This window comes from Ursus arctos, unplaced genomic scaffold (genome assembly GCF_023065955.2).
Source record: "Ursus arctos isolate Adak ecotype North America unplaced genomic scaffold, UrsArc2.0 scaffold_18, whole genome shotgun sequence".
NCBI lineage: Eukaryota > Metazoa > Chordata > Mammalia > Carnivora > Ursidae > Ursus > Ursus arctos.
In genome coordinates this window covers 24,949,017-24,974,309 of record NW_026622852.1, presented here as the reverse complement: position 1 = coordinate 24,974,309, position 25,293 = coordinate 24,949,017, and the positions used below count along the sequence as shown (strand labels likewise).

General features: G+C 53.3%; 1 protein-coding gene across 4 annotated transcripts in view; it reads left to right on the top strand.

Moving 5' to 3' along the window:
* Nucleotides 1-10,369, top strand: part of CNTFR (ciliary neurotrophic factor receptor) — a 41,669-nt gene extending 31,300 nt beyond the window's left edge. For 3 of the 4 annotated variants that reach the window (XM_026506340.4, XM_026506341.4, XM_026506339.4), the window contains exons 5-10: nt 3,552-3,669; nt 3,844-4,010; nt 5,493-5,656; nt 8,886-9,066; nt 9,465-9,633; nt 9,724-10,369. In XM_026506340.4, coding sequence (XP_026362125.1) covers nt 3,552-3,669; nt 3,844-4,010; nt 5,493-5,656; nt 8,886-9,066; nt 9,465-9,633; nt 9,724 — 800 coding nt within the window. In that variant the 3' untranslated portion in view covers nt 9,725-10,369. Of the gene's footprint in view, nt 1-3,551; nt 3,670-3,843; nt 4,011-5,492; nt 5,657-8,885; nt 9,067-9,464; nt 9,634-9,723 lie in introns of those variants that run through there. The other variant, XM_026506342.4, reaches the window with a different exon arrangement.
* Nucleotides 10,370-25,293: the final 14,924 nt, after the last annotated feature.

The following is a 25,293-nucleotide window of genomic DNA, read 5'->3' as shown; positions in this document are numbered from 1 at the left end:
AAGGACCGCCACATTAGGAAACAAGATCACAGGGTTACCTTTACTAGCATCCTTTTGTTTACTAGACACTGCTGATTCAGTGTATTTCTGATTTTAAGCTAAAACAAATCAGAGTGCTTTACTGATTTTAAATGGACAGTTCCTTGTCCAGTTTTTACATATCTGTATTTGATTGGTCAGGACAGGAACGCCAGAACCCCTGGTTCAGCACTGCTTCCCCCTCAGCCCTGTTTGGCTGAGAAGGAAAGAGCAGCTTGTGGATGAAGAAGTCTGGGGGAAAAAGACAGGTGGGAGGCAGGAGAGGGGCATCTGGGAAGCCAGAAGTTGGGGTGCCTTGAGAGATGTCATGAGATAAGGTTGGGACAGGCCACGGGCTTTGATGCCACACAGGAGGAGTGTGGGTGGGGCCCGGGCAGGGCTGGAGCTGGAAGGGTCACCCTGCCCCACCCAGCCCGATCTGGCCTGGCCAGGGGTGTGGGCAGCCTGCCCCTCCTTCTCTCTGGGCCGGCGGGCAGGCCTCGTGCGTGCCGGGGGCTCCAGCCCAGGCGGGCTGGCGAGATGAGAGGAAAAACATGCGGTTTGGTGGGCTGGACATGGAAAAACAAGCCAATTAGGAGGAAAACAAACAAACCCTGGGCCAGCGGGGGCACACGCACACATGCACACGCATACACGGCCCCGCATGGGACCCGAGGATGACCTGCCACAGGCTACCACAGTCACTTGGGCATCTCAGGAGCCCCCACAAAGGGCAACTTGGGATGCCTGGGCATCCAAGAATATGTATGCCCAGAGAATGACCTGACACATACGCATATGAGTTTTTGCTCACACACAGCCTCTAACATGTTCTCACGTGGATTCAGCTCATACGTGTGGACACACTTGGAATTCTGGGCACTTTCCCACACCCACAGTTTGAAAAATGTGTTCAGGCTTAAGCTTCGTCTCATGTATAGCGTTTCAGGTATGAGTCTTGCTGTCCTGTTTTTCAGACACCATGGCGCACTTACGCGTGTTCTCGGAGAGTACCTCAGCCCCTCGGCCACACCCGTACAGGCAGTCTTGAAGTCAGACAGCCTGCCCGGAGTCACACAAGTGCAGTCTGCAGTCACACACAGCCAATTGCGGGGTTACACGGTTGCCCAGAGTTCCAGTCACACACACGAAGCCTCTCAGAGTTAACACACAGCCTCACAATTGCCATGTCTTAAAAACAGCTTCTTCCCTACTTGCAGCACGCTCACAACAGGCCTGATCGCACGCTGTCCCACAACCTCACACTTGGTCTCTCACAGCACCCCCACCTCCGCCCACCCGGCCCCTCAGCTGGGCTCCAGCTGCAGCAAGTCACTCCTTTTCTTCCTTTCTTTGTTTTTCTTTCCTCCTTTTCCCTCTGAGAAACCTGGTCCCTGTCAGGAAACCCAAGCCCTTCCCTACTCAGGGCCCAAGGCCAGGCAGGAGTAGCCAGATGACAGACAAAGCCCTGCCTGGCCCCCCGGTCCCCCATGACCTGCCCAGTCAGAGAGAGGCACTGGTTTGAGGGGGAGGCTGGTCTCAGTTGGGGAGGATGGTCAGGGGGAATGGAGGGGCCTGGTCAGTGGGGAGGCTGGCTGGTGGAGGGGGCCTCTGAGTCCAGTGCCATGGCCCGCTCTGCCCTCCAAAGAGTCCCAGGCAGCAAGGAGCTGACTCTGCAGCCTTCAGTACCCACCCCACCCCCAGCACCCTTCTCCTTTGAAGCTGGGGGAGGGGGGGTGGCAGGAGGGGGGAGTGGAGGCTTCTCAGCCGACCTCGGAATGTCCTTTTCTCCTGGGGTGGCTGCCAACTCTGGCCTGGCCTACAGGCCCCCACAAGGCACTTCCTGTGTCCTTGGCCACCCCCCACCCCACCCCCATGCCTCTGTGTCCCTGGGCAGATAGGGAAGGGATATGAGAGGCACACAGGATGAACATGGAACAGACACAAGATGGACACAGGGCCAGGAAGGCTCCCCAGGGGAAGCAGACAGCAGTGGATGGAATGCAGGTTGCCCCTTGTGGGGGCTCAGCTGGGCTCTGGCTCTCCCCTGCAGGCCTGGGGAGCACCTTTGCCCACAGCGTAGCCCACTCTAGCTGCTACATACACCCAAGTTTCCCAGATGCCTCTCTGACCCTCTCATCTCTCCTGCTGCAAAGCCAGATTGGGCCCTGGGGGTTCGGCCCCGCTATACATACACTTCCCACACACTGGACATGTACATGCAATCAGAGTCAGTCACAATCACGTGTACACTGTGGATGAAAGCCCGCAGTTCCCCATGTGTCACCATGGCCACTCGGCAAGCATAGACATGTACTCCCCCTTTCACAGTCCCTGGCTTATTGAACTGCCCCCCTCCCATTTCCTGTCCACCTGTCAGGCAGGGGGTGGGGGGGGGACACAGGAGGGAGGTGTCAGTGTCCCTGGAGCCACTGACGGACATTCCTTGCCTGGGTCAGATCACAGAAGCTGCCTCCTTCCAGGAACCTGAGCCGGCTGTCCTCACGCCTTACCCAATGCCTGAGGGTGGGACAGCCGGGCTAAGTGCTCACAGCAGCAAGAAGTGTGGTTAGATAGCAGAAAGAACTTCCCAAGTGTATACGTGTGTTCATATAGGTGGGTATCTCCTTCCTGGGGTTTAGTTCCAGCTCTGGCTTGCTGTGTGACCTCAGGCAGGTCTCCATCCCTCTGGGGGACTCCCCATTCTAGATTGCAGGCTGCTGCTAACCAAGTAAAGCGCTTCTTAAAGGGTCTGTGATGGAGGAGCTGGGGGCTAGGGCTTAGGTGAGGTATACAGTGAGGGAACAGTAGCTTCCTCTCAACAGGCGTCTGCACACACGTGCAGTCATACAGGGACACATTCTGACCCGTGGCCATAGAGACTCCTATGTATGTGCCTACTTTCCATCATGGGTCATTCATGTCACAGAGACACGTGTAACACGTATACTCGAGCGTGGAGACACCTCCACACAGAATCACACCCAGTGTGCATAGCCACCCGGGGCTGTTGTTCCTGTGGAACCGCCAGGCTTGTCCTCATGTTTCTTAATCTCTGCTGGGCGAAGCCTGGGATGACTCTTCTCCAGGGAGTGTACTCTGATTACTCCAGCAACCAGAGGACCCAGTCAAGACACCCCCCCTCCCAGCCTCTGTTGCACAGTTTTTCTCTGTGAATGGACACAGTGTGTCAGGAGATGTGGGGCTGGGGCCGATTCCCCCAGACATCACCTCCATCCTGTGATTGATGAGCTGAGGCCCGCAGCCCCCTGTTCCCTGCAGCTCCCGCCTCCATTGAGCAGGTGGGGGGGGCTCCCTCTTCATATAGCCCTTGTTTTTCTTTAATTAAACATCTGGCTCTCTGCGGCCTGGGAAGCCTCAGACCCTCGCTGACAGCCACCCCTCCCCAACCTCTGGCATTGCCGATGGGTTGAAGGGGGAGAGCTGGGGTTCTGGGGCCCACCTGTCCCCACACTAGCGCCGGGGACTAGGGGCTCCAAGAATACCCTGACCGTGCTGTCCTCACCCCTCAGTGCCGCCGCGGGAGCCTGTGCTCAGCTGCCGTTCCAACACTTACCCCAAGGGCTTCTACTGCAGCTGGCATCTGCCCACCCCCACCTACATCCCCAACACCTTCAATGTGACCGTGCTGTGAGTAGACTTGCCTGTGAACCGGTTCCAACCCTGACCTCTGACCTCTCCTCCAGCCACCCAGTGCACCCTCAGTCCAGACCCTAGCCCAGCCTTGGGCTTGACCTTCCCCCAACCTCTGCCCCACCTGACCCTTGATGTTGGTAACAGTGCCTGTGCCTCACCCTTCCCCAGGCACGGCTCCAAAATGATGGTCTGTGAGAAGGACCCAGCCCTCAAGAACCGCTGCCACATCCGCTACATGCACCTGTTCTCCACCATCAAGTACAAGGTCTCGATAAGCGTCAGCAATGCTCTGGGCCACAATGCCACAGCTATCACCTTCGACGAGTTCACCATTGGTACGTGGGGCGGGGGTGGTCCCTACAGCATACTCCAGTGGGAGTGAGTAAGTGGATGTGTGCCGGCGGGGTGTGTGAGCATTGCTGGGGATCTTCACGTGTGCATAGGTACATGTGGCGTGTGTATACGTGTGTACGTGTACTCGTGGCGTGTATATACCTGTGAACATTTGAGTGAATGTCCTTTACCTGCAGGGGCCAAGAGACCTTTCCAGCAGCTCTTCCCATCGTCTCTCTGGCTCCCAGAGTATACAGGAGGGGGAGGGGGGCAGGCTGGGCCAGACCCTTGTGCAGCTGCAGCTCCCCCCCCCCCCCACGCTAATGGCTTCCTTACGGCTTGTGATGAATGAGGTGTCAGAACAGGAGACAGGACTGGGACAGATACCGCCCTCACCCCACCCCCACCCCAGCCAGACCCTCTGCCTGCCTCTGCCCCATCCCAGCCAGACCCCTTGCCTGCAGCTGCCCCATCCCAGCCAGACACCAGACCCCTTGCCTGCCACTGCCCCATCCCAGCCAGACCCCTTGCCTGCAGCTGCCCCATCCCAGCCACACCCCTTGCCTGCCGCTGCCCCATCCCAGCCACACCCCTTGCCTGCCGCTGCCCCATCCCAGCCACACCCCTTGCCTGCCGCTGCCCCATCCCAGCCAGACCCCTTGCCTGCCGCTGCCCCATCCCAGCCAGACCCCTTGCCTGCAGCTGCCGCATCCCAGCCAGACACCAGACCCCTTGCCTGCCGCTGCCCCATCCCAGCCAGACCCCTTGCCTGCTCTTACCCCATCCCAGCCAGATGCCAGACCCCTTGCCTGCCACTGCCCCATCCCAGCCAGACCCCTTGCCTGTTGCTGCCCCATCCTGCCAGACCCTCTGCCTGCCCTCCATACCATCACTGAGTCCCCCAGACTGTTTCTACATGAGTTGGGTCCTTACACTCCCATCATGTCCTCAGCCTACCTCCAACCCAGGTCTGCCACGCCTGTGGACTATCTTTTAACCTTGACCCACAGAGCAGCTTCAAACCCAGACTCTTCCAGGGGAGAGTGTATCTCAGTTTGGAACTGGAAGAGTTGAGGTGAAAAGCCAAGCTTGAAGGGAGTGTATGAGACTGGTGCAGGAGGGGGTGATCCAGGTGACAATGGAGACAATGCTGGTAATGGAGCCATCATATAGACCTACTCATTGGGATGCTGGTCATTATGAGCATGGGACTGGGATGATGGGATGAAATTTGGGATATCGCTATCATGAGCTGGTGACAATGACTATAGTGACAGTCCTTGGTGGTGACAGGGGTGTGAGATGTGGAAATAATGAGACAGTTAATGGTAGCTGCCAGAATGGACAACAGAGAAGAGGGGTGGCCACTGTGACAACTAGGACAATGGTTGGCGATGTGAGATGGTGGACATGGTGACTGGGGTTGACAAAGTGGGGTTGTTCCCAGAGATTAGTGAGGTAATGAAGCTGTGTCTCCTTAACAGTGAAGCCTGACCCTCCAGAAAATGTGGTAGCCCGACCAGTACCCAGCAACCCTCGCCGGCTAGAGGTGACTTGGCAGACCCCTTCGACCTGGCCTGACCCTGAGTCCTTTCCTCTCAAGTTCTTTCTGCGCTACCGACCCCTCATCCTGGACCAGTGGCAGCATGTGAGTGCCCTGCCCTGCCCTGCCCAGATCCCAAGTGCCTGAATCAGAGCCACGTGGCATGGGAGGTATCCATATCACCCATATCAGCTGGTCAGTGTTCCAGTGTGAAGCTGGGGGGCAGTCAAAGAGGCTTTCTTTCCTTGGAGAAGCGATCAGATGGGCCTGGAAGGATGGGTGGGGCTGAGGAAGGTATCCTGATCTGAGGCCCTAAAGGGTTCCCAGTGACCTCCATTAGTGTGATGGGAATACATCTGTTTTTGTGGCTCTCAGGGTAATGGGGAGAAATCCCGAAAGGGAAATGGCAGGCAGGGCAGGTAGGATTTCCCTTTCCTTAACTCTAGCTCTCAGCCCTGATCAGGTATCTCCCTTTTAGACTCTGGCCCAGGCTGCGGACCTGTGCTGGACCCAAGGGGCAGGACAGTCCCTGTCCTCAAGGACTCATAGTCTCAAGGGCTCAAGGGGTCAGAATATGAGTTCAGGCCGTGACTAGTGTCAGGATCGCGAAGTCAGATGTAGCTCAAGGTTACAGATCAGGAGGCAGCCCAGGCTGTGAACGAAGCTGTGGATGAGGCCTGGCATGGGGTCAGGCTGTGGTCTGGGCTGTTGATCAACCTACATTTGCTCTGAGGAGCAGCCAGGCGTTTGGGGCGGACTTGACGTTCTCTCTCCTTTGACAGCCCTGGGCCCACAGGGTTGTAGGCACTCTCTCTGGCCCATGAGGTCTGTGGGCTCGGACGGGGGCTGCGAGGGTGCTCCACAGGCTAACCCAGGCTGGTACCCGGGGGTCAACCCACCCACCGGGCTCCAGCCCATCTCTTCATGCCCCCCTTCCAGCGAGGCTTTAAAGTGCGTAATTTGATTCCAGGGTGCCTGTCCAGGTTGTAGGCCTGGCCCCCACAAAGGCTGCTCACATGTTCTCTGACAGAGTCCGGAGTCCCTCCTGCCTGGCCAGCCGCCCGCGCCTAATGCATCGCTAATAACCAGGGTCTAGTTTCACAAGCCCCCCTCCCCTGCTAACGAGCCACAGGCAGCAGCCCCGCGCATCGCGGCGCACACGCCTCGCAGTGGACCTGGCATACTGCCTGCCACACACACACGGGAACATGCACACATACACGTGGTCCCGGCAGGGCCCATGCTCCGTACATGCATGTGACGAGCTTGCCAAGACCACGCGCTGCAGAGCAGACCCCCACGCTGATGTGGGCAGAGCGAAATATGAGGACTCTGGGGCAGGAACATGTATGACCTGTGGTGTGTGCTTACCCTGTTCCGTATCTCTTCGGCGTTGCAGTCAGCTCGATTTATGGCTCTTTTGAACTTGCCTTTCGCTCTGAACAGAATCCACTCCCCCTGATCCTTGATACTGGAGAGAAGCCGGTGTTTGATCAGGAGGGTACAGGGGGGAGAACAGAGAAATACATCACTTGGATTTTCAGGGGGAGTGAGAGCTCCAGGCCAGGATTGACGAGAATGGGCACCGGGAGGTCTGGCAGGGGCTATCCCAGCGTGGACAAGGTGGGGCGAGTACTGGGATCCAGTGTGGGTTCCCTGAATCTTCTGCTCTGGCCCTAACTCAGCAGGGAGGCTAGAGGGCGTGTCTGGCATGTGCTCCGGCAGACTGGATGGAGCACTCTGAGGCTAGGCAGATGCCAGCTACTAGAGAATTCCTGCCAGTTGAGGAGCCATTCTCTTAAGGGTGTGGATTAAGGGATCAGTGACAACCTAGCAGCAAGAAGGGCCCAGGCCTAGGAGATGTGGCTGCCAGGAAAACACTGGGCTCCTGCGCCACATTTCTAGAGGTGTATGGTGCCCACCATAAGTCCATCGATGAGGTGATAATTTGATCGGCTCTCCATAGCTCTCTCCCTCTCTACTCAGCCAGAGGGGGGTCTTTGGAGGGCAAAAGGGTATAGGGGACCAGAGGAGGAACTGGGTCCCAACTCCAGGGGAGGAGAGTCTGTGGGGTCCACCAATCTTCCAGGGCTGTGAGTAGGACTTTCTGAGCCCAGGTCTGGGCCCCAAATGACTTTCACCCTGACCCTGACCTTCACCAGTGTCTCCCGCCTCAGAGCCACCGATCGGGGCGGGAGGGGGGAGGTTATTGGAGGGGCTTCCTGCTCTACTTAGACCCATCTTCACACACATGAATACACATACACATGCGTGCATGTCCTCACAGCCTGTCAGGTAGGTAGCCCAGACCCCAGTTTTCCGGGAAGGAAGATTGGAACAGGGACCAAAAAAGCCCTGAAGCCAGACGTGGCCCAGAGCAGCCCCCTCCTCCGCCCCTGCCGGCTGCCCCTGTTTACGAGGAGGCTTAATGAGGCAGCGGGTGCCGCTGAGATGAACCAGAGCCCAGCCTGGGACTGGGAGGGGCGCCGGACAGGCAGGCCAGCCTGAAGGGTGGGGGAGACCAGCAGAATAGGGCTGGCCTGGGCGGGGGTGGGGTGGCGAAGCCTCCAGGAGGAAATGGAGCAGCTGTCCTGCTGTCCTGCTGTCCTGCGGCTTGGGAGGCAGGGTGATAACCATGCGGAGGCCTTCCTGAGTGGGAGGCCAGGCTGCTGGGTGCAGTGGGCATCTGGGAAGCCAGGCTCTGAGCTAGAACCCGTGATAATGACAGAGCCGGCTGAAGTGTGTTTGGTGCTCACCATGTGCCCAAGTCCTCATTATACCCCTGTGACTTAGATCATTAGTGCCATTTTACAGATCAGGACAGCAAGGCATATGGAGGTTAAGTAACTTGGTCACCTGGCTGAGAGCGGATGCAGCTGAAACCTGGACTCAGGCAACCTAGCTCCATGTCTGTGTTGATAACCTTTCCTCTAAGCACATCACCATCCCCTCTCTTACCCTGTTAACTCTTGTCACCTCCAGGCAGGACTGAGATCAGGGCTCAGCTGGGCACTTTGAGGGAGCTGGGATGACAGCAGAGTGAGACACAGAGCGAAGTCCTTCTTCTGCTCCCCTGAGGGTGCTTCCAGTCTCCTTCGAGATTTTCTTACTCTCCTTGAGGATCCTGTTCCCTCCCTTGGGGTCTCCTCCCCAAGATGTCTTTACCCTCCTTCAGGAATATTCTCAATATCCTCTCTCTCCCCCCAGGAAGCTCTCTTTTCCTCCAGGGGGGTCTTCACTCGTCTCTCCCCAGAAGTGTTCTCAGTTCCTCTGGGGGTACCTCACTCTCCTGACCCCCAGGGCCCCCTACCCCCATCCCGTGCTCTGGCTGCAGGTAGAGCTGTCAGATGGCACAACGCACACCATCACAGATGCCTATGCTGGGAAGGAGTACATCATCCAGGTGGCGGCCAAGGACAATGAGATTGGGACGTGGAGTGACTGGAGCGTGGCCGCCCATGCCACACCCTGGACTGAGGAGCCACGACACCTCACCACGGAGGCCCAGGCCCCGGGTGAGCACCCCCACCCCCTGCCCCCTGTTCTCTCAGTGGGCCTGCGCTGTTGTCTGGCTCTATCTTGTGCCTTCCAACTCCTCTGAGGACTTACAGCCTTAGAGCCTCTGCCCCAGGCACTCTGAGGCTGTCACACCCCTGTCTGTCTGTCCTGCCCAAGCTGTTACTGGTCCTTGCTGTCTGGACATTGTTGGTGGGGTCATCTTTGAGCCGGGGGGAAGCAGGATCTGCCTGCTGGGGGAGGCAGGACACGTCTGAGAGAGGAAGCAGGGGCTGTCTGATGGGAGAGGCAGTACTGGTCTAACACAAGGAGCGGGAACAGTGTGCCTCCTGAACCCCCCAGATCTGGGTTGGACTGCAGCCCTGGCCCCGCCCTGAGTTCCCCCCATGTTCCCCAGAGACCACGACCAGCACCACCAGCTCACTGGCACCCCCACCCACCACGAAGATTTGTGACCCTGGGGAGCTGGGCAGCGGCGGAGGACCCTCGGCACCCTTCTTGATCAGTGTCCCCGTAACTCTGGCCCTGGCTGCTGCTGCCACCACTGCCAACAGTCTCCTGATCTGGTAAGTCAAGTGAGGCTGGGTGGCAGAGGGGAGCCCAAGGGGACCCGCATCCCACCCTCATCCCTCACAGCCCCTGCCCTGTTTCCCCAGAGCCCGGCATCCCGTGAGGACACGCCAGCGCACCTGCAGAGGAGCAGGAGGCCGGAGCTGAGCCCGCAGACCCCAGTTTCTATTTTGCACACGGGCAGGAGGACCTTCTGCATTCTCTTCAAACATAATTTGTAGAGACCCCGGCAGGCCCGGGCTTGCCGCCCCCTAGCCCTGCCACACCGCACTGGCCCTCCTCCCTCCCTCAGGAGTGGAGGACCCTGCAGCCAACCCACCCACCAAAGACCCCCCACCCCCACCCTGGCCCCTTGGGCTGGACCCTCCAATGCCAGCGACTCCCAGGAGCCCTAGGGGGGGTCTGAGGGGAGCCCCTCACATCCATAATTTCTCCTCCTGCCCCAGCCTCCTGTCTGTCCCAGGGTCTCTGTTGCCACCATCAGATTATAAGCTCCTGACGCTGGGGGGGCCCAGCCATCCCCCTCCCCCCAGTGCCCACACTTTTCACTCCCCCACCTGTGCCCGTTTTGTACGACCCTCCCCTTTCCCTGCTCCCACCCCACAGTATTTAATGCCCTGTCGGTCCCTTCTAGTCTGACTCAATGGTAACTTGCTGTATTTGAATTTTTTATAGATGTATATACAGGGGTGGGAGGGCGGGGGGTTCTCATTAAACGTCACCATTTCATGAGTCCTTGGAACAGACCCACTTTGGGAGGGTATCCTCCTTCCAAGGATCCCTCCCCTTCTAGGCCTGGAGGATGGAAGAAATTCTACTTGGAGAGAGTCACCTCTCTCCATATAGATGGGGAGAGGCAGGACAGCTCTCAGGCACATGTGTCTGGGGCTGGGGCTTTCTGCTACTTCGGGGATAAGGCTCCCTGGAGACCAGGGGCAGAGTTGTGGGGAATGAGGGGTCCCAGTGAGGCAGGTCCCACATGGGGATATCCAGTCAGTCCTGGAGGCTGCTGAATCCTGACAGGGGAAAGGCCTCTCAAGGGTCATCTCCAGAGCTGCCTTCCAAGAAAGCCTAGGTTTTAGCCATAGGGGCAGAGCTGCAAGACTGTGAAGAGGCCAGACTTCATCATTGGGCCGGGGGAGTGGTCATCCCTGTCATGCAGACCCGATTCAGGGGCTCTAGCAGGTCAGGCCTGGGGCTCAGCTAGGCTGCAAGGCTGAGTGCAGAGCATACTGGCCCGGGCAGGGCGGGAGGCTGTCTGAAGGAGGCCACTTGGAATGGGACTAGGGACTGGACCTGTGCTTCAGGACTGGAAATGTGGGTACAAGATGTACCCTAGGGTTAGATCACAGTTAAGACTCAGTGTGAGCAGGAGAGGAGCAGGCTTTGGTTTTACAGGGTGCCCCATCTTTGGTCCTGTTCTGTACCCTGACTGTACCCTTCCAGTCCTCAAACTGGGATTCCGAGGTCCCTTTGGTTTCTCCTCACTGGCTGCCCCATGCCTGCTCGGGTCCAGCCCCCTTGTAGAAGCCACTGCAGCCCCTTAGCGGAGGATGCCTAGGGCCGGGGCCACGTTGGCAGGTACCTCTGGCCTGGGGGTGGGAGCAAAGGATTAGACCGGAGCCGCATCCTGGGGAGCCAGGCTTGGCCTTGCTCTGGGTGGCCAGACGAGAGAGAGGGGAGTCAGAGGCATGAATACAGACTTGTGCGCAAACTCCCCACAGCAGCTGCTGGGTGCCACACCTGCACTAAGCCTCTCATCCCGTGGTATTATGCACGCACGCACACACACGCACGCACACCCCAATTCAAGCCCTTTTCTTCAGACCAGGGTCAGAAAATGGACATTCCTTGCTCGTCTCACCAGGCCTGCCTGAGATCGTGCCCCTGCGAGGAGGGATCCATGGTGCCTCAAGCACTGATAAGTTAGGCCCGGACAGGGTTTGGGGCTGGGTGAGGGGCTCAGAGTGAAGGTGGCTGGCTCTCTTCCAGGCCAGGCACTACGGGAGGAGAGGGGGTGTTCCAGCTGGGAGATCTCATGGAAAACAAAGGCCTGATGTCAGGGTAGTGGGGCCTGTGGCTTTTCAAGCTGAGTAGCCTCAGCTGTGGGAACGCATGACTCCTCATTCCAGGAAGAGGCTCCCAGGATGGGCATACTGAGAAATGGCTATGGACCTCCCTCTGTACCCTGGACCCCTGATTTGCTTGTTTGTCTGGTTTCCGTGAGATGTAGGCTGAGCCTGAACCTGTATTCCAGGTTCAGCAGGGGTGGAGGGGGCAGGGGGCACCAGCTCTTGCCAAGGACGTTGTATTCCTGGGATGGGTCTGGGCCTCCCCCCTTCCCTGTCCTTGTGGTAGTGGGGCTAAAGTTCAGAGGTCTCTGGCCTGTGCTGCCTTCCTGCCTTGAGAGCCTTGGTCAGCCCTGACCCACCCACCGCCCACCCAGGGCTTGGGCATCAGCAATCTGGCCTCCATTAGCAACATGGGAAAGCAATTATGTAGGGTCTGGGGAGGAGAAAGAGGGGAGGGGGGCTGCTGGTGCCTCAGAGGCCAACGGAGAGGACTGAGGCATCTCCCTGCCCCCAATCTCAAGAGAGAGACCCAGCCCTGTCCTAAGTGCCAAGGTGGCTGGAGGGTCAGTGTCATTGCCTCTGACAGGCCTGGGCCTGGGGATGGTCATTCCTTTTTGGGAGTCTTGGCCCTCAACCTCAGAGGCTGCTCGCTTTGGAGGGTCTTAAGAGTGCTGTCTGCTGCTGCCTCCAAGTATTGCCCTCCACTGTCATTATTTCCCATGGTGGTTCTGGGGAGCTGGGGTAAGTATAGACATCAATTCTTAAAGCTTAATCAGATCCCAGAGAATTAAAACTGCTGAGGGGGCTGCCAGGGGAGGCTTGGATCCCAGGCCCAATGTGTATGGCAGCTCAGCCTTTCAGCTCACTAGTTCTCTTTGCTTCCCCAAGGGGCACTGGAGATGGGGACCTTCCTCTGTGCTCCATTCTTATGAGGCTGATTTGTCTCTGCCCCTATCCTCTTCTCACCGAACCCGTTTCCATCAGTCTCTGTCCCATTCCTATCTCCGAACATGCCTTTGTCCTGATTCCTATCCTGTGTGTGTCTCTATCCTGTCTCCTCCATGTATGTCTCTAACTCCTGTCTCTGTCTCCATCCCAGTCTGTCTCTCTCTGTCTCCTCCCTGTCTCTCAGTCTGCCCTTTTCTGTCTTCCTCCCTGTCTCTTGTGTATCTGTCCACATCGCAGTCTCTGTGTTTCTCTGGCTCCACATGGATCTCCACCACATCTCTGTGTCTCTGTTCCTCTTCACTGACTCTGTCAGCCCTCCCCTCTTTTTGCCTGCCTCTTTGTGTTTCTGCCCTGGTCCACACCCCAGCCTGTGGCCACTGTGCCTCTTTGGCCTGAGCTGGGAACTGTCCTGGGTTCTGCTGCCCCCTCTCGGCCACCTGCCTGCCCTTCATTCCTGTTTGGGGCAGGCGGCTGATCGCCCCACACACCCCACATCTGCCTTCCAGCAGCCAGCCAGGAGGAAGGTGGTTGGGAGACAGTAGGCAGGAATCCCTCTGGGGCAGCCTCTGGCCCTGTGAATTCCCCAGAGCCAGTGGGTGAGCTCATTAACTCCCTAGACTGGGACTCTGGGGAAGTTCATTTCCATGGAAAGAATGGAGTGCTTGGGGGCAGAAAAGATTGGGGTGTAATCCTCACACCCCCCCTCTCCTCAGAGGAGAGCAGAGAGGAAGGAGGTCTGAGGAGGGGAGACTGATGGAGCCAGCATGAGGAGAGGCTGGAGGAGAACTTTTCTGACAGAAGTACTCCAGTGGGGAAGGGCTAACTTGAAGCTGAGTGGGCCAGTGTGACAGGATTAGTCTGAGGGGAGGCTGGTCTGGGACATGCTCCTATAGAGATCTGTTAGAAGGGCCAATCTGAGGGGTAGACTAATCGAGAAAGCTTCTGAAGGGTTCAGTCTGAGGAGAGACCGCTCTGAAGACACACAGGTCTGAGAACAGGATCACCAACCAGTCCTAGTTTGCCTGGGACTCTCTCAGTTTTAGCACTCAATATCTCAAGTCCTGGGAAATCCCTCAGTCCCAGGCAAACTGGGACTGTCGGTCACCCTCTTTGAGAAGGCCTTGCCTTACAGTGCCAGTCTGATGGGAGAGTCGATCTGTGGGCGAGTGGACCTGAGGGGGCTTGGTTTGACAGTGCCAGTGTGAGGGGGAGAGGCTCTTTAAGGCTGGAAGCTTCTTTGGGTAGGAACCAGGCCTTCAAGGGAGTGGATAATTAGGGTCCTTCCAGAAGGGCAGTGGCTAGGGGAGTGGCCACCAGGGGGCAGAGCAAGCTCTCAGGAGAATCAGAGGCAAAGGCCCCAGAGAGGGGAGAGCCAGACAGTGCGGAGCTGTGTGCAAAGTGTACCTTCAGTATCATGTGTCACTGGGCCGTCACCTGCAAGTGTGTGGTGATGCGCTACAGGCACTCAGTTATGGTTTTGTGTTACTAGGTGACCAGGGGCACACCTGTGGTACGTTAGCGTGTAGCCTGTGATGGAGAGGGTGTCTAGTGTGTCCGTGGCTGAGGCCTTACCCGTGGCTATAGGGAAGAGAACAAGAGCACCCTGGGGACACAAGAACAGGGAGGCAGTATAAATGAGAAGTTTCCTTGGGAGGGGCTGAGATGAGGAGAGACAGGAACTGGGCTTCCCTGCTTGTACCTACCCTCGCTCTCTGTATATATTTCCCGAGAGTCCAAGAGCTAAGTGCTTTCGTCACACACAGGTGCAGCCCCCAGACCAGACTGCATGCCTAGGCCCTGCCTGCCCTACTCTCCAGCTTCTCTCCTCCTGCCCCCTGCAGCTGGCATTCCTCCAGCTAGATACCACCCCTGCCCCCCTCCCCACAACCCGTTCCCCAGTCATTGTTCCTATCTGTCCTACTTTCATGTCTTGGATCACGCTGTGCCTCCTCTTGTGAAGCATTGGAGGTCCCTCTGATGCTGCCCCCTGCTCATTCCTCTACCACGGACTGAACACCCACTTTGTACTAAGGCCTAGTCCTATGGGCCTCTATTTCACTCCAGGGATTTGAAAGTGCTAGGGCCTGCTAGGTTCTTGCCCAAAGGAGGGATCTGAGCGGAAAAGTATGGACAAGGCAAGGGTGGGATCTCTGGGTTAGGAGGCAAAGTGAAGCCATCACATAGTCACTCTACTCCATCCTACCCCCCACTAACAAAAGGAACAAAAGCCCAAACCAAAACAAAAATGCTGCTACAAACTCAAGTCCAACCAAACATGCAAATTCTTTTTATAAACCTTAAAATGTGATAGCCAAGGAAAGTAACAGAAGATAATGGTGCCACGAGTGAGTGGTATCTCTTAACCCCATGCGCAAAAGGAGCATTGAGAAAAGATGAGTCAAAATACCAACCATTTTCACTAACATCCTGTAATCTGAGGAAAATGGATTGTTGCCTGAGTAGGTAGCCAGGAAAACTCTAGGGAAAAGCCTTTGTAAGCAGAAGCCCGTGTGTTCCTCCGTGAGACCTCAGGAGAGGCAAGAAGAGCTGCCATGGCTTGGCAACCTCCAGGATATGGGGGTGAGGTTGGGGAGCCAAAGTCTCCAGAATGGGATATGCCCCACCTCCCGGCTGGAACAAGATCTCCAAGAGGGCCTCAAAGGAGACACAGCACCACGGCCTCATCAAAGTCAGCAGGTAGCCCCAGCCAAACCGCGCTCAGGGCACAGAAACGGGGTGGGTGAGTTTGAAAGCAATAGCCACCTTTCAAACCACAGCTCTCTGGGGTGGATAAGTTGGTCCAGATGGGAAGGGGCTCAAGGACCTACACTCCAGAGCAAGGAGAGGTCTGCTAACCGTGAGCCATGGTAGATAGTTGTTAAGTGGAAAGATAATGGCATGGCCCTTAGGCCTTCGGGTCACAGCCACAACATAGGTAGGAAGGAAGTAAAGAGGGAAAATGGGAAGGGAGGGAGGGAGGGATGGGAAAAGAACAAGGAAGACGGGATGCAAAAAATAAAGGAAGAACCCAATCTAGAAGAAAATAACCAAAGGAATAAAAAATTCCTGGCAAGTTCTTCCTGTTACAGAAGGCCTTAATAATAGCATGATATCCAGAGAACAAGAATTCAAAGACAAGATGATAAAACAACAGAATGAAATGAAAAGGGAGATTACAGAACTAAGGAAAAATAGTAAAGGACCAAAACAATACCATTACAGATACAACAGACCAGCGGTAACGACACAGAATAGATACGGCTGAAAAAGTAATTAGTAGGAAAGGCTCTGAGATCCTGAAAATAAATATGATGAGAAAAGATAAAGATATTAAAGCAATTAGAGTGAAGTTAATAGGACAAAGGCAAGCTACCATAAGCATGATTGTTGGCCGCCCTAATGTAAAGATTCCAAAACGGAACAGAAAAAGATACTAAGGTGCGACATACAGAAAAACTTTCCCTGAAATTAAGAAAGAACTGAATATCCAGATGGAAAGTGAAACCCTATGCCAGCAGAATGGATCCAGAATAATGGATGTTAAGACACACTGATTTAGTTACTAAACTTTCTTTTTTTTTTTTTTTTTTAAAGATTTTATTTATTTATTTGACAGAGATAGAGACAGCCAGCGAGAGAGGGAACACAAGCAGGGGGAGTGGGAGAGGAAGAAGCAGGCTCATAGCGGAGGAGCCTGATGTGGGGCTCGATCCCATAACGCCGGGATCACGCCCTGAGCCGAAGGCAGACGCTTAACCGCTGTGCCACCCAGGCGCCCCTAAACTTTCAACATAAAATAAGAATACTTCGGGAACCCAGGCAGAGGGAGCAAGTCACGTATGGGGACAAATTCAGTCTGATCTTAGATGTTCTCCAACATTCCACAACCCAAAGTGATGAAGCAATATCTATGAAGTTCTGAGGGTACAAAAGTATTACCCCAAAGCCTAACCAACAACGCGGGTGATCTCAATCATGAATTTGGGGATAGAGAATCCATGAGCACTTCTGGAAAAAAAAAAAAAACAACACAGTGACAAAATCCAGTCAGCCAAGAGGTTAGTCAAAATCAGGAGCTGAGGGGCGCCTGGGTGGCACAGCGGTTGAGCGTCTGCCTTCAGCTCAGGGCGTGATCCTGGCGTGATGGGATCGAGTCCCACATCAGGCTCTTCTGCTATGAGCCTGCTTCTTCCTCTCCCACTCCCCCTGCTTGTGTTCCCTCTCTCGCTGGCTGTCTCTATCTCTGTCGAATAAATAAATAAAATCTTAAAAAAAAAAAAAATCAGGAGCTGAGGAAGGGAGAGTCGTGGTAAAAGGACTGGTGGTGAACGGTAATTCCCTTTAGGTTAAGAATAAACTGGGAATTTTAGTTGCAGAACAGAATGTAAATACAAATCCTTATAAAGTTAGAACAACATTGGCAACATAATCTGGAGAGAAGGGGTAGGAAGGAGAGCAGAAGGACTACTCGCATTTTCCTTCATAGTTGCGAGCAACTAATGGCTTATAAAACGGACACGTAATGATACAAATCCTACTCCAACCTCTTAATCAATATTGTTCTTGAGAGGGGTCTTTTAGGAATGAATATTTTTTGAGGTGAAGAAATATTTAGCTGCAGTTCAGCATTCCTTCGTTTTCACTTGAGTGCTTTTCCCTCAGTTAAATTCAAGTAAAAGTATGTTTTGTATATTTTGTTTAAAAAATAGCTTCTGTAGTGTGTCCCATTCTTGTAAAATTTTTCTACCTCTCTGACTCTTTTTACATACCTTTCTCTTCACTCCCTGCCTCCCCCCCAATGCCCTGTGCTCACCAAATGTTAATACTGACCCTTTCTGGGTGGTGAGACTTTCAGTGATATGTTGCATTTTTCTTTGTATTTTTTTGTATGGCTTATAATTTTTAAGTAACAAGCATGTATCTTTTTTCAGTCTATTTTTTAAAAAGACCATCTATCTATCTATTTCTTTTGTTTTAAGGTAAATCACTTAACCTCTCTGAACCTCAGATTCCTCATCTTCAACGTGGGGACAACAAGATTCCTATTAGAGGAAGTTTTGAAGATTGTGAGATAATATGTGGGAGGCTTCATAATGGCCTCCAAATACGTCCACATCCTAATTCCCAGAACCTGTGAGTGTGCTTATATGGCAAAGGGATTTTGCAGCTGTGATTAAGTTAAGGCTCTTGAGACGGGAAGATTACCCTGGATTATCAGGTGGTCCCAGTGTAATCACAACCATCCTAATAGGAAAGAGGCAGGAGTTAGAGTTAAAGACGAGGTGATGGGATGATGAACAGGAAACTGGAAGACGAGGGAGGGGTCTACAAGCCAACAAATACAGGCAGCCACTAGAAGCTGAAAAGGCAATTGATTCTCGTCTCAGAGCCTCAGAAGGAACCGGCCCTGCCCACACCTTGACTTTAACCCAATGAAACTGGTTTCAGACCTCTGACCCTCAGACTGTAAGAGAATAAATCTGTGTTGCTTGAAGCCACTACGTTTATGGGAATTGATTAGAACAGCAACAGGAAATGGATACACCTTCCTGTGCGCTGTTCCCTTGGCCTCCCCACCCATCCCTTTCACCCCCAGCTCCCGCTGGTTCGATATTTGATTCAAGTTTCCCTGACATGGCCTGCCTTCTGCTGCTGCCCAGAGATGGGATATGCACCCCCCTCACAGCGCTCCCCACTTGGGGTTACGGTTGCTCATGGATAGGTCTCCCTTCCAGGCTGGGCACAGGTGCCGACGGCAGGACTCAGGCCTCTGCTACCTGGCCCACTGGAGCCCCAGCTGGGTAACTATTAAGCTAACAAATAAATGAGGGCTAGGTGAGTAGTTGGTACCATGTAACTAACCACTACTCTATTTCCCTGGGGTTAGGATCTCTCCCTTCCCTGCTACTATCTGACTCTCTCTCCCATCAGCCTGTCCTCCACATACACAGATTCTTTCAGGCTCTAGAAAACCAAGCTGTGTCTTTATCTCAGACTTCCTTCCTTAGTCCTTGGTCCAAAACACACACCTGTTGTGAGTCTGTCCACAGGTTTACTTTCGTGTGTGTGTGTGTGTGTGTGTGTGTGTGTACGCATGTATGTTACAGAGCCCGGCCAACCTCTTTGTTTGTATTTCCTGGATATGTGGAATGTGTGTAGCGAGCGAGAGACACGCGTGACCAGATGGCTGTTTTCCTGCGCACGCCTGTGGTCCGGGTAGGCTTAGGATTTCCGTTCATATGTGTCTTTGCTTGTGTGTGTGCGCGCCTCTGCTTTGTGGGTGGTGTATCTTGTATCAGTGTGTCTGATTTCTGCCCCCAAGGGATTTGATGGCCTGAGGCAGGAGTGGGTATGCAGGGATAACTTATTGAGATGTTAATGAGTTTTGTTCCAGTACATTGTTCCCTTTCCTGTCTCAGGCAGAAGGCTGGGCCTTTTTTCTCCCTGTCTCTTGGGGATTATGCTAAGGAGAGGGGGTAAAGCGATCCAGAGAGTACCCCCAAGTGAAGAGGGGATCTGTGTTTGCGTGAGCAGGTGGGGCCCACATACACTCACTAACGATGCCCTACGAGTGCGGGGCAGGGTGAGCTTGGGAAGGCAGGACCCTGGATACTGAGCTCCCAAACTGGACATCTCAGCAGAGACCATGTGAATCACAACATAACATGCCCAGGACCTTTGCACAGTTGGGGAGGAAGGGGTGAGGAGTTTCTCCCAAGACGAGCTTACTACTAGCTCCAGAAGCAAAGACCTAGGAAAGGAGTTAAATTTAGCTTTTCTTTGTTTTACCATTGTAACCATTTCTAAGTGTATGGTTTTGTGGTATTAATTATGTATACATATTTTTAAAAGATCTATCCATTTACTTTAGAGAGAGAGAGAGAGGACGCATGGGCATGCGAGCAGGGACAGGGTGGGCGGCAGGGGGAACAGAGGGAGAGAGAGAGAATCTTTAAGCAGACTCTCTGCTGAACTCAGAGCCCAGTGTGGGGCTCAACCCCAGGACCCCGAGATGGTGACCTGAGCCAAAATCAAGTGTCAGATGCTCAACCAACTGAGCCACCCAGGTGCCCCTGAGGTATTAATTATATTGTTATTTATTGTTGTGCAACCATAGATTTCATTTTTTAAAAGATTTTATTTGCGGGGGCGCCTGGGTGGCACAGCGGTTAGGCGTCTGCCTTCGGCTCAGGGCGTGATCCCGGGGTCCTGGGATCGAGCCCCACATCAGGCTCCTCCGCTATGAGCCTGCTTCTTCCTCTCCCACTCCCCCTGCTTGTGTTCCCTCTCTTGCTGGCTGTCTCTATCTCTGTAGAATAAATGAATGAAATCTTAAAAAAAAAAAAAAAAGATTTTATTTGAGAGAGAGTGAGAGTGCGTGGCAGAAGAAGAGGGGCAGAGGGAGAGGAAGAAGCAGGCTCCCCGCTGAGGAAGGAGCCTGATGTGGGGCTCAGTCCCAGGACCCTGGGATCATGACCTGAGCCAAAAGCAGATGCTTAACTGACTGAGCCACCCAGGAGCACCTAGATTTCATTTTTATAAAACAGAGAAACATTACCAATTTTACATACCTGAACACACCACCTCTGGGCTCAGTGTCACAGGAAAAACACATACCAGGTGTGGGGGGCACTATGAAGAGGCAGAGGACACCCCTTAGCCCTGGAGGGAAGGGCAGGCACAGTGAGGACCCTCCCACAGTCAGTTGTGGGACAGCTGAGAGCTGGGGCTGCAGAGGGCATGGGGCTGAAGTCTGGAGGCTTCTACTGAGAGTCGGGGGCCCTGGGAGCTGGGGAGACCTGGTCAGATTTGTGTTTGGGAAAGACCACCTCTGGAGGCCATGCAGAGGAGAGCAAGGAGGGAAGAAAATGCAGAAGCTTCAGTAGCCGAAAGGTGTTTTGAATGAATGACGCGGAAGGCCTGAGAGCAGGTAAGAGAAAAACCAGGGCCAGGTCGGTGAGAACAGTGCTTTTTAGAGCAGAGAGTCACCAAATCTTGATGAACGTGGGGTGAAGAGGGAAGGGAGAGGGAGGAGCCGTGCACAGCGCTGCTGACTGGGAGATTGTAGCGCTGTGTATTGAACTAGTTAGCAGAGGAAGGACAGGCTTTGGGGAGGCTGATAATAATCATGGCTCCTACATGTGGTCACTTGCCTCTGGTCACACAGCAAGTAAGCGGCACATGGGCTCAGATTAGACATGTCAAGTGTGAGGCACTAGTTGGGACTTCTTGGTAGAAGGCCTTAGGTCAGTAGTTAAGAGAATGGATTCCGGTCAGACAAACCTGGGCCCCTGTTGACCTTGGACAAGGTGGTTAATCTCGCTAAAGCTCAGTTTCTTTAAGTGGAAAATGGGAAAGACTTGTACCTCATAGGATCGTTGTAAGGATTTAATGAGATGATGTATATAAAGAAATTAGCGCGGTGCCTGCCATGTTGTAAACACTCCATAAATCTTAGCTCTTAGTACCAGCAGCGGCAGCAACAAACACCAGTCCGCGACTCAGGAGTGAGGGCTGGGTCAGCATTTAGGCGTCGTCAGCATCAAATGGGCACAGAAGCCATAACGCAGAGGAGGACCTCACTTAAGGAGAGGAGAGGAGAAGAGTGGGTGCGGAGAGCACAGCCCAGTGGAAAGGAGGGGCCAGGGAGGTAAGGGAGACAGAATGCGGGAATTGAGGGCAATGCAGCAAATCAGGGTTTAAATCTGGACTCTGTCACTGCTGCTCTGGGGTCTTAGGAAAAACCTCTTGATGACCTTCAGCCCCAGTTCCTTCATCTGTCCCATGGGCCTGTCTTGCAAGCAGGTGAGGGATATCTATGATGGATGTAAAGTTCTGACACAGTCTAGGGGCTTAATTAACAATAGTTGTTTTAGGGGTGTCTGGGGGGCTCAGTTGGTTAAGCGTCAGACTCTTGCTTTTGGCTCAGGTCATGATCTTGGGCTGTGGGATCTACTGATCAAGCTTCATGTTGGCTCTGCGCTGGGCGTGGAGCCTGCCTGAGATTCTCTCTCCCTGTCTGTCTGCACGTCCCCTCCCTCCTCCTCTTCCCTAAAAAATAAACAAAACAATAGTTGTTTTAGGAGGAGCAATAAATGTTCCCAGAGAGCGTGGCTTCGAGGAAGACAATGAAAGATGGAGTTTCAAAAAGGGATCAACAGTCTAACTGCTGCCAAGAAGTCAACAAAGAGAAGGACTAAAAAACATTCATTGGATGTGACAAGGAGGTGAAAGTGACCTTGGTGAGCCAGCTCCAGGAATGATGAGAGCAGCAGGTGGGGGCAGCGGCTGAGGAGTGATGGGAGGTGGGGGACTGGATCTGAGAAAGCAGGTGACAGCTTGGCAGGGATGCTGAGGAGTGAGTGGGAGAGTGGGGGAGGCAGTAGGTATGGTTTCAAGGTAAGGAAATCAAAGCAGAGTCGTGGCAAGGCTGCTCTCCCAGAGTATGGCTGCTGTGTGCTCACCCTGCCCCCGCCCGCTGAGGCCTGGCTCCAGCCTTGGGATCCTTTGCTCTTCACACAAAGCCTCTCTGTCTGGGAACAGACCGCAGTGTAATCCCAGGGCCCTGGCTGTGTCCTGGGGCCCAACCTGGGTCACCCAATGCTGAGGTCAGTCACCTCTTATCTCTGCCCTACTTGCTATTATGGCCTAGGAAAAGTTGAAGTGGTTCATACCTTCTTTTCTGCCAGATTTTAACTTCCATCCCTGTCCCTGCCTACCTGGATCTGCACAGCCCAGGGGAGATGGACAGTATTAATAAAAATAGCTATCAGTTATATTCTTTTTTAAAAAAGATTTTATTTATTTGAGAAAGAGAGCACAAGCAGGGGGAGGGGCAGAGGGAGAGAGAGCAGCAGACTCCCCACCGAGTAGGGAGCCCGACACCACGGGGCTCCATCCCAGGACCCTGAGATCACAACCTGACCCGAAGGCAGCCGCTTAACTGACTAAGCCACCCAGGCACCCTAGCTATCAATTATATTCTTTCTCCAGGTTCTTTTCCACCAGTAGTTAAACATGCCCATGTAAGAAACACATAAGGAATTTTTAGGGGACACCCGGGTGGCTCGGTAGGTTAAGCAGCTGCCTTTGGCTCAGGTCATGATCCCAGGGTCCTGGGATCGAGTCCTGCATGGGGCTCCTTGTTCAGCGGGGAGCCTGCTTCTTCCTTTGCCTGCAGCTCCCCCTGTCTGTGCATGCTCTCTCTGACAAATAAATAAATAAAATCTCTAAAAGACAAGAAATTTTTTAGAAATTGAATATAAACTTCCTCTGGTTCCACATCCTTGCATATCTATCCTCCTTTCCCCGATTTTTTAAAATAATCATCTTGAGTCATCTCTACTGTATCAGCTTGTTACTCATCAAACCACTCAGATCTGGTGGCCAGCACATACCCCATCTCCATTGCCCACTGCCCATTGCCCACTGGAACAACTTCTTGCCAAGATAATCAACAACCTCCTTTCCTTTAAGTCCAATGGTTTCCTTTTCTATAACTACTAGACCTCTCTTTGACATTCTGGATTGCTGACCCCTCCCTCTTTCTTGAACCTTTGTCCCTTCTTGGCTTCTCTGAAACTAGGTTCCTTCCTGGTTTTCCTTCTACCTCTGTGACAGCTACTTCCTTGTTTATTTTGCAGATTTATCTTTTTTCCTGCATCCATTAATGTTAGTGTGGTGGACTCCTTTATGTTTTGTTTGGAGGGCCCACCCTCCTGGTGGGAACTGCCTTTTACTCAAATGGTTATCATGGGAGCCAGCAGATTATGACTTCCCTACCCCGCCATGGATCACTGATACGGGGAATGGCATCTGACCAAAGCCAGCCTGATGAGAGCAAGGCCCTGGGAATTTTGAACCCGGAACTGAGCAGGGTGAGCTGGAACTGAAAAAGATGAGCCAACATCTTGCTGGGTACACCTGGATTTAAGCTGTAAAGCTGAGAATTGTCAGAAGCTGGCTTTTTTATTACATGGGCTGGAGAAGCATGGAAGCTTGTCTGGAGAGAAAAAAGGAGGGGAGACAGGGTGGGGACAACAAGCAGGGCTTCCCAATTTCTTAGACTCTCCCTGTGTCCCACCATCCTGATTGCTAGGACCTCTCAGTTTTCTCATCGTCAACATTCGAGAACGGCTAAGAACTCAGCTTCTGCGATTCAACATGATGATGCAGGGAGATCTAGCCCCTAGCAGTCTGAGGTCAAGACTGAAACACACTTCCTTTCCCAAGCAATCTACTTACTCTGTTGGCCCCCTAACTGCTTGCAGACCACCCATTTTGGATGTTCCTACCCTGCCAGGCGAACGTGACGGTGCTTCTCATTGTAAAGTGAATTGATTAGAATGCAGGGGAGAGAAGGGCATCATTCCAGGGCAGGATGAAGAAGAAAGCCTTCTAGCCCTGTCACTCCAGCCTACGGTTTCCCATGAAGCCAGAAGGCAGAGTCAGAGGGATTGAAAGTGCCCTGTTTAGCACCATGAAAAACATAGCGTTAGAAAAGAGAAATTGCTCCAAGAGCTCACACAGGTCCTGCATTTTTGTGGCAAACCTGAGGATTCAGAGAGCATGGTTCTACAAATTTCTAGTATTGATTATGGTAGTAGAAATATGTTGTATTCATAGACGTCCTTCATCTTTTAAATAGCTTTCCTCTATGGGAAAATTCCCATTTTAAAACCCAGTCTCCTTAGTGCAGGCGTCAGAACCAAACTTCGCAGAGCCCGATGCAGCTTGTGTGCAGACGCGCTCCTTGCCCCCACGGGAGACTTTGACTTGGAAGTGAGCTGTAATACGCGTGAGGTAAATAGCACTGGAGTTCAATATCCCTGGTTCTCCTTTCCTTCTGAGCACCGGGAGGGCTGCCCTTCTCTTGTCTCCCGATGTTAGGTATGGCCATGAGATTGGTTTCGATCGACGCAATGTAAGCGGACGCCAACGTACATTTTTCCTCACTCTCTTCACCACAGCAAATGCCGAAGGAGCCTGTCAAGAAAGTGGCATGGGGTGCCTGGCTGGCTCAGTCCACAGAGCATGCGACTCTTGATCTTGGGGTTGTAGGTTCAAGCCCCACACATGGGATGTAGAGATTACTTTTAAAAAGTCTAAAAAGAAAAAGAAAGAAAGAAGAAAGAAAGAAAGAAGAAAGAAAGAAAGAAAGAAAGACAGAAAGAAAGAAAGAAAGAAAAAGAGAGAAAGAAAAGAAGAGAAAGAGAGAGAGAAAGGAAGGAAGGGAAAGAAAGAATTAGAAGAGGAAGAAAGAAAGAATTTGAAGAGGAAGAAAGAAAGAATTTGAAGAGGAAGAAAGAAAGAGGCATCATCATAAGATGGTAAAACCTCCATCAGCCTAGATCACTGAGTGACCACAGTGACCAGTCTCCTCATCCTTACTTCACCCATGCCACCCGCGCCAGAACCGTAGCATGAGCAAGAAATACATCTTTGTAAGATCTGGGGGTTGTTTATAACCATTGTTACCTGCCTAATTCTGACTGACGTAAGAAGGAAGCAGGTTGGACAAAAGACTTCAATTTCTGCTACTGCTGGTAGTGTAAGTGTCCACTTTTGGGGGGGGGGTTCCCAGTGGTGGCAATATCGAGTTCTTACTGCAGAAGTGCCACAGAGCTTGTAAAGATG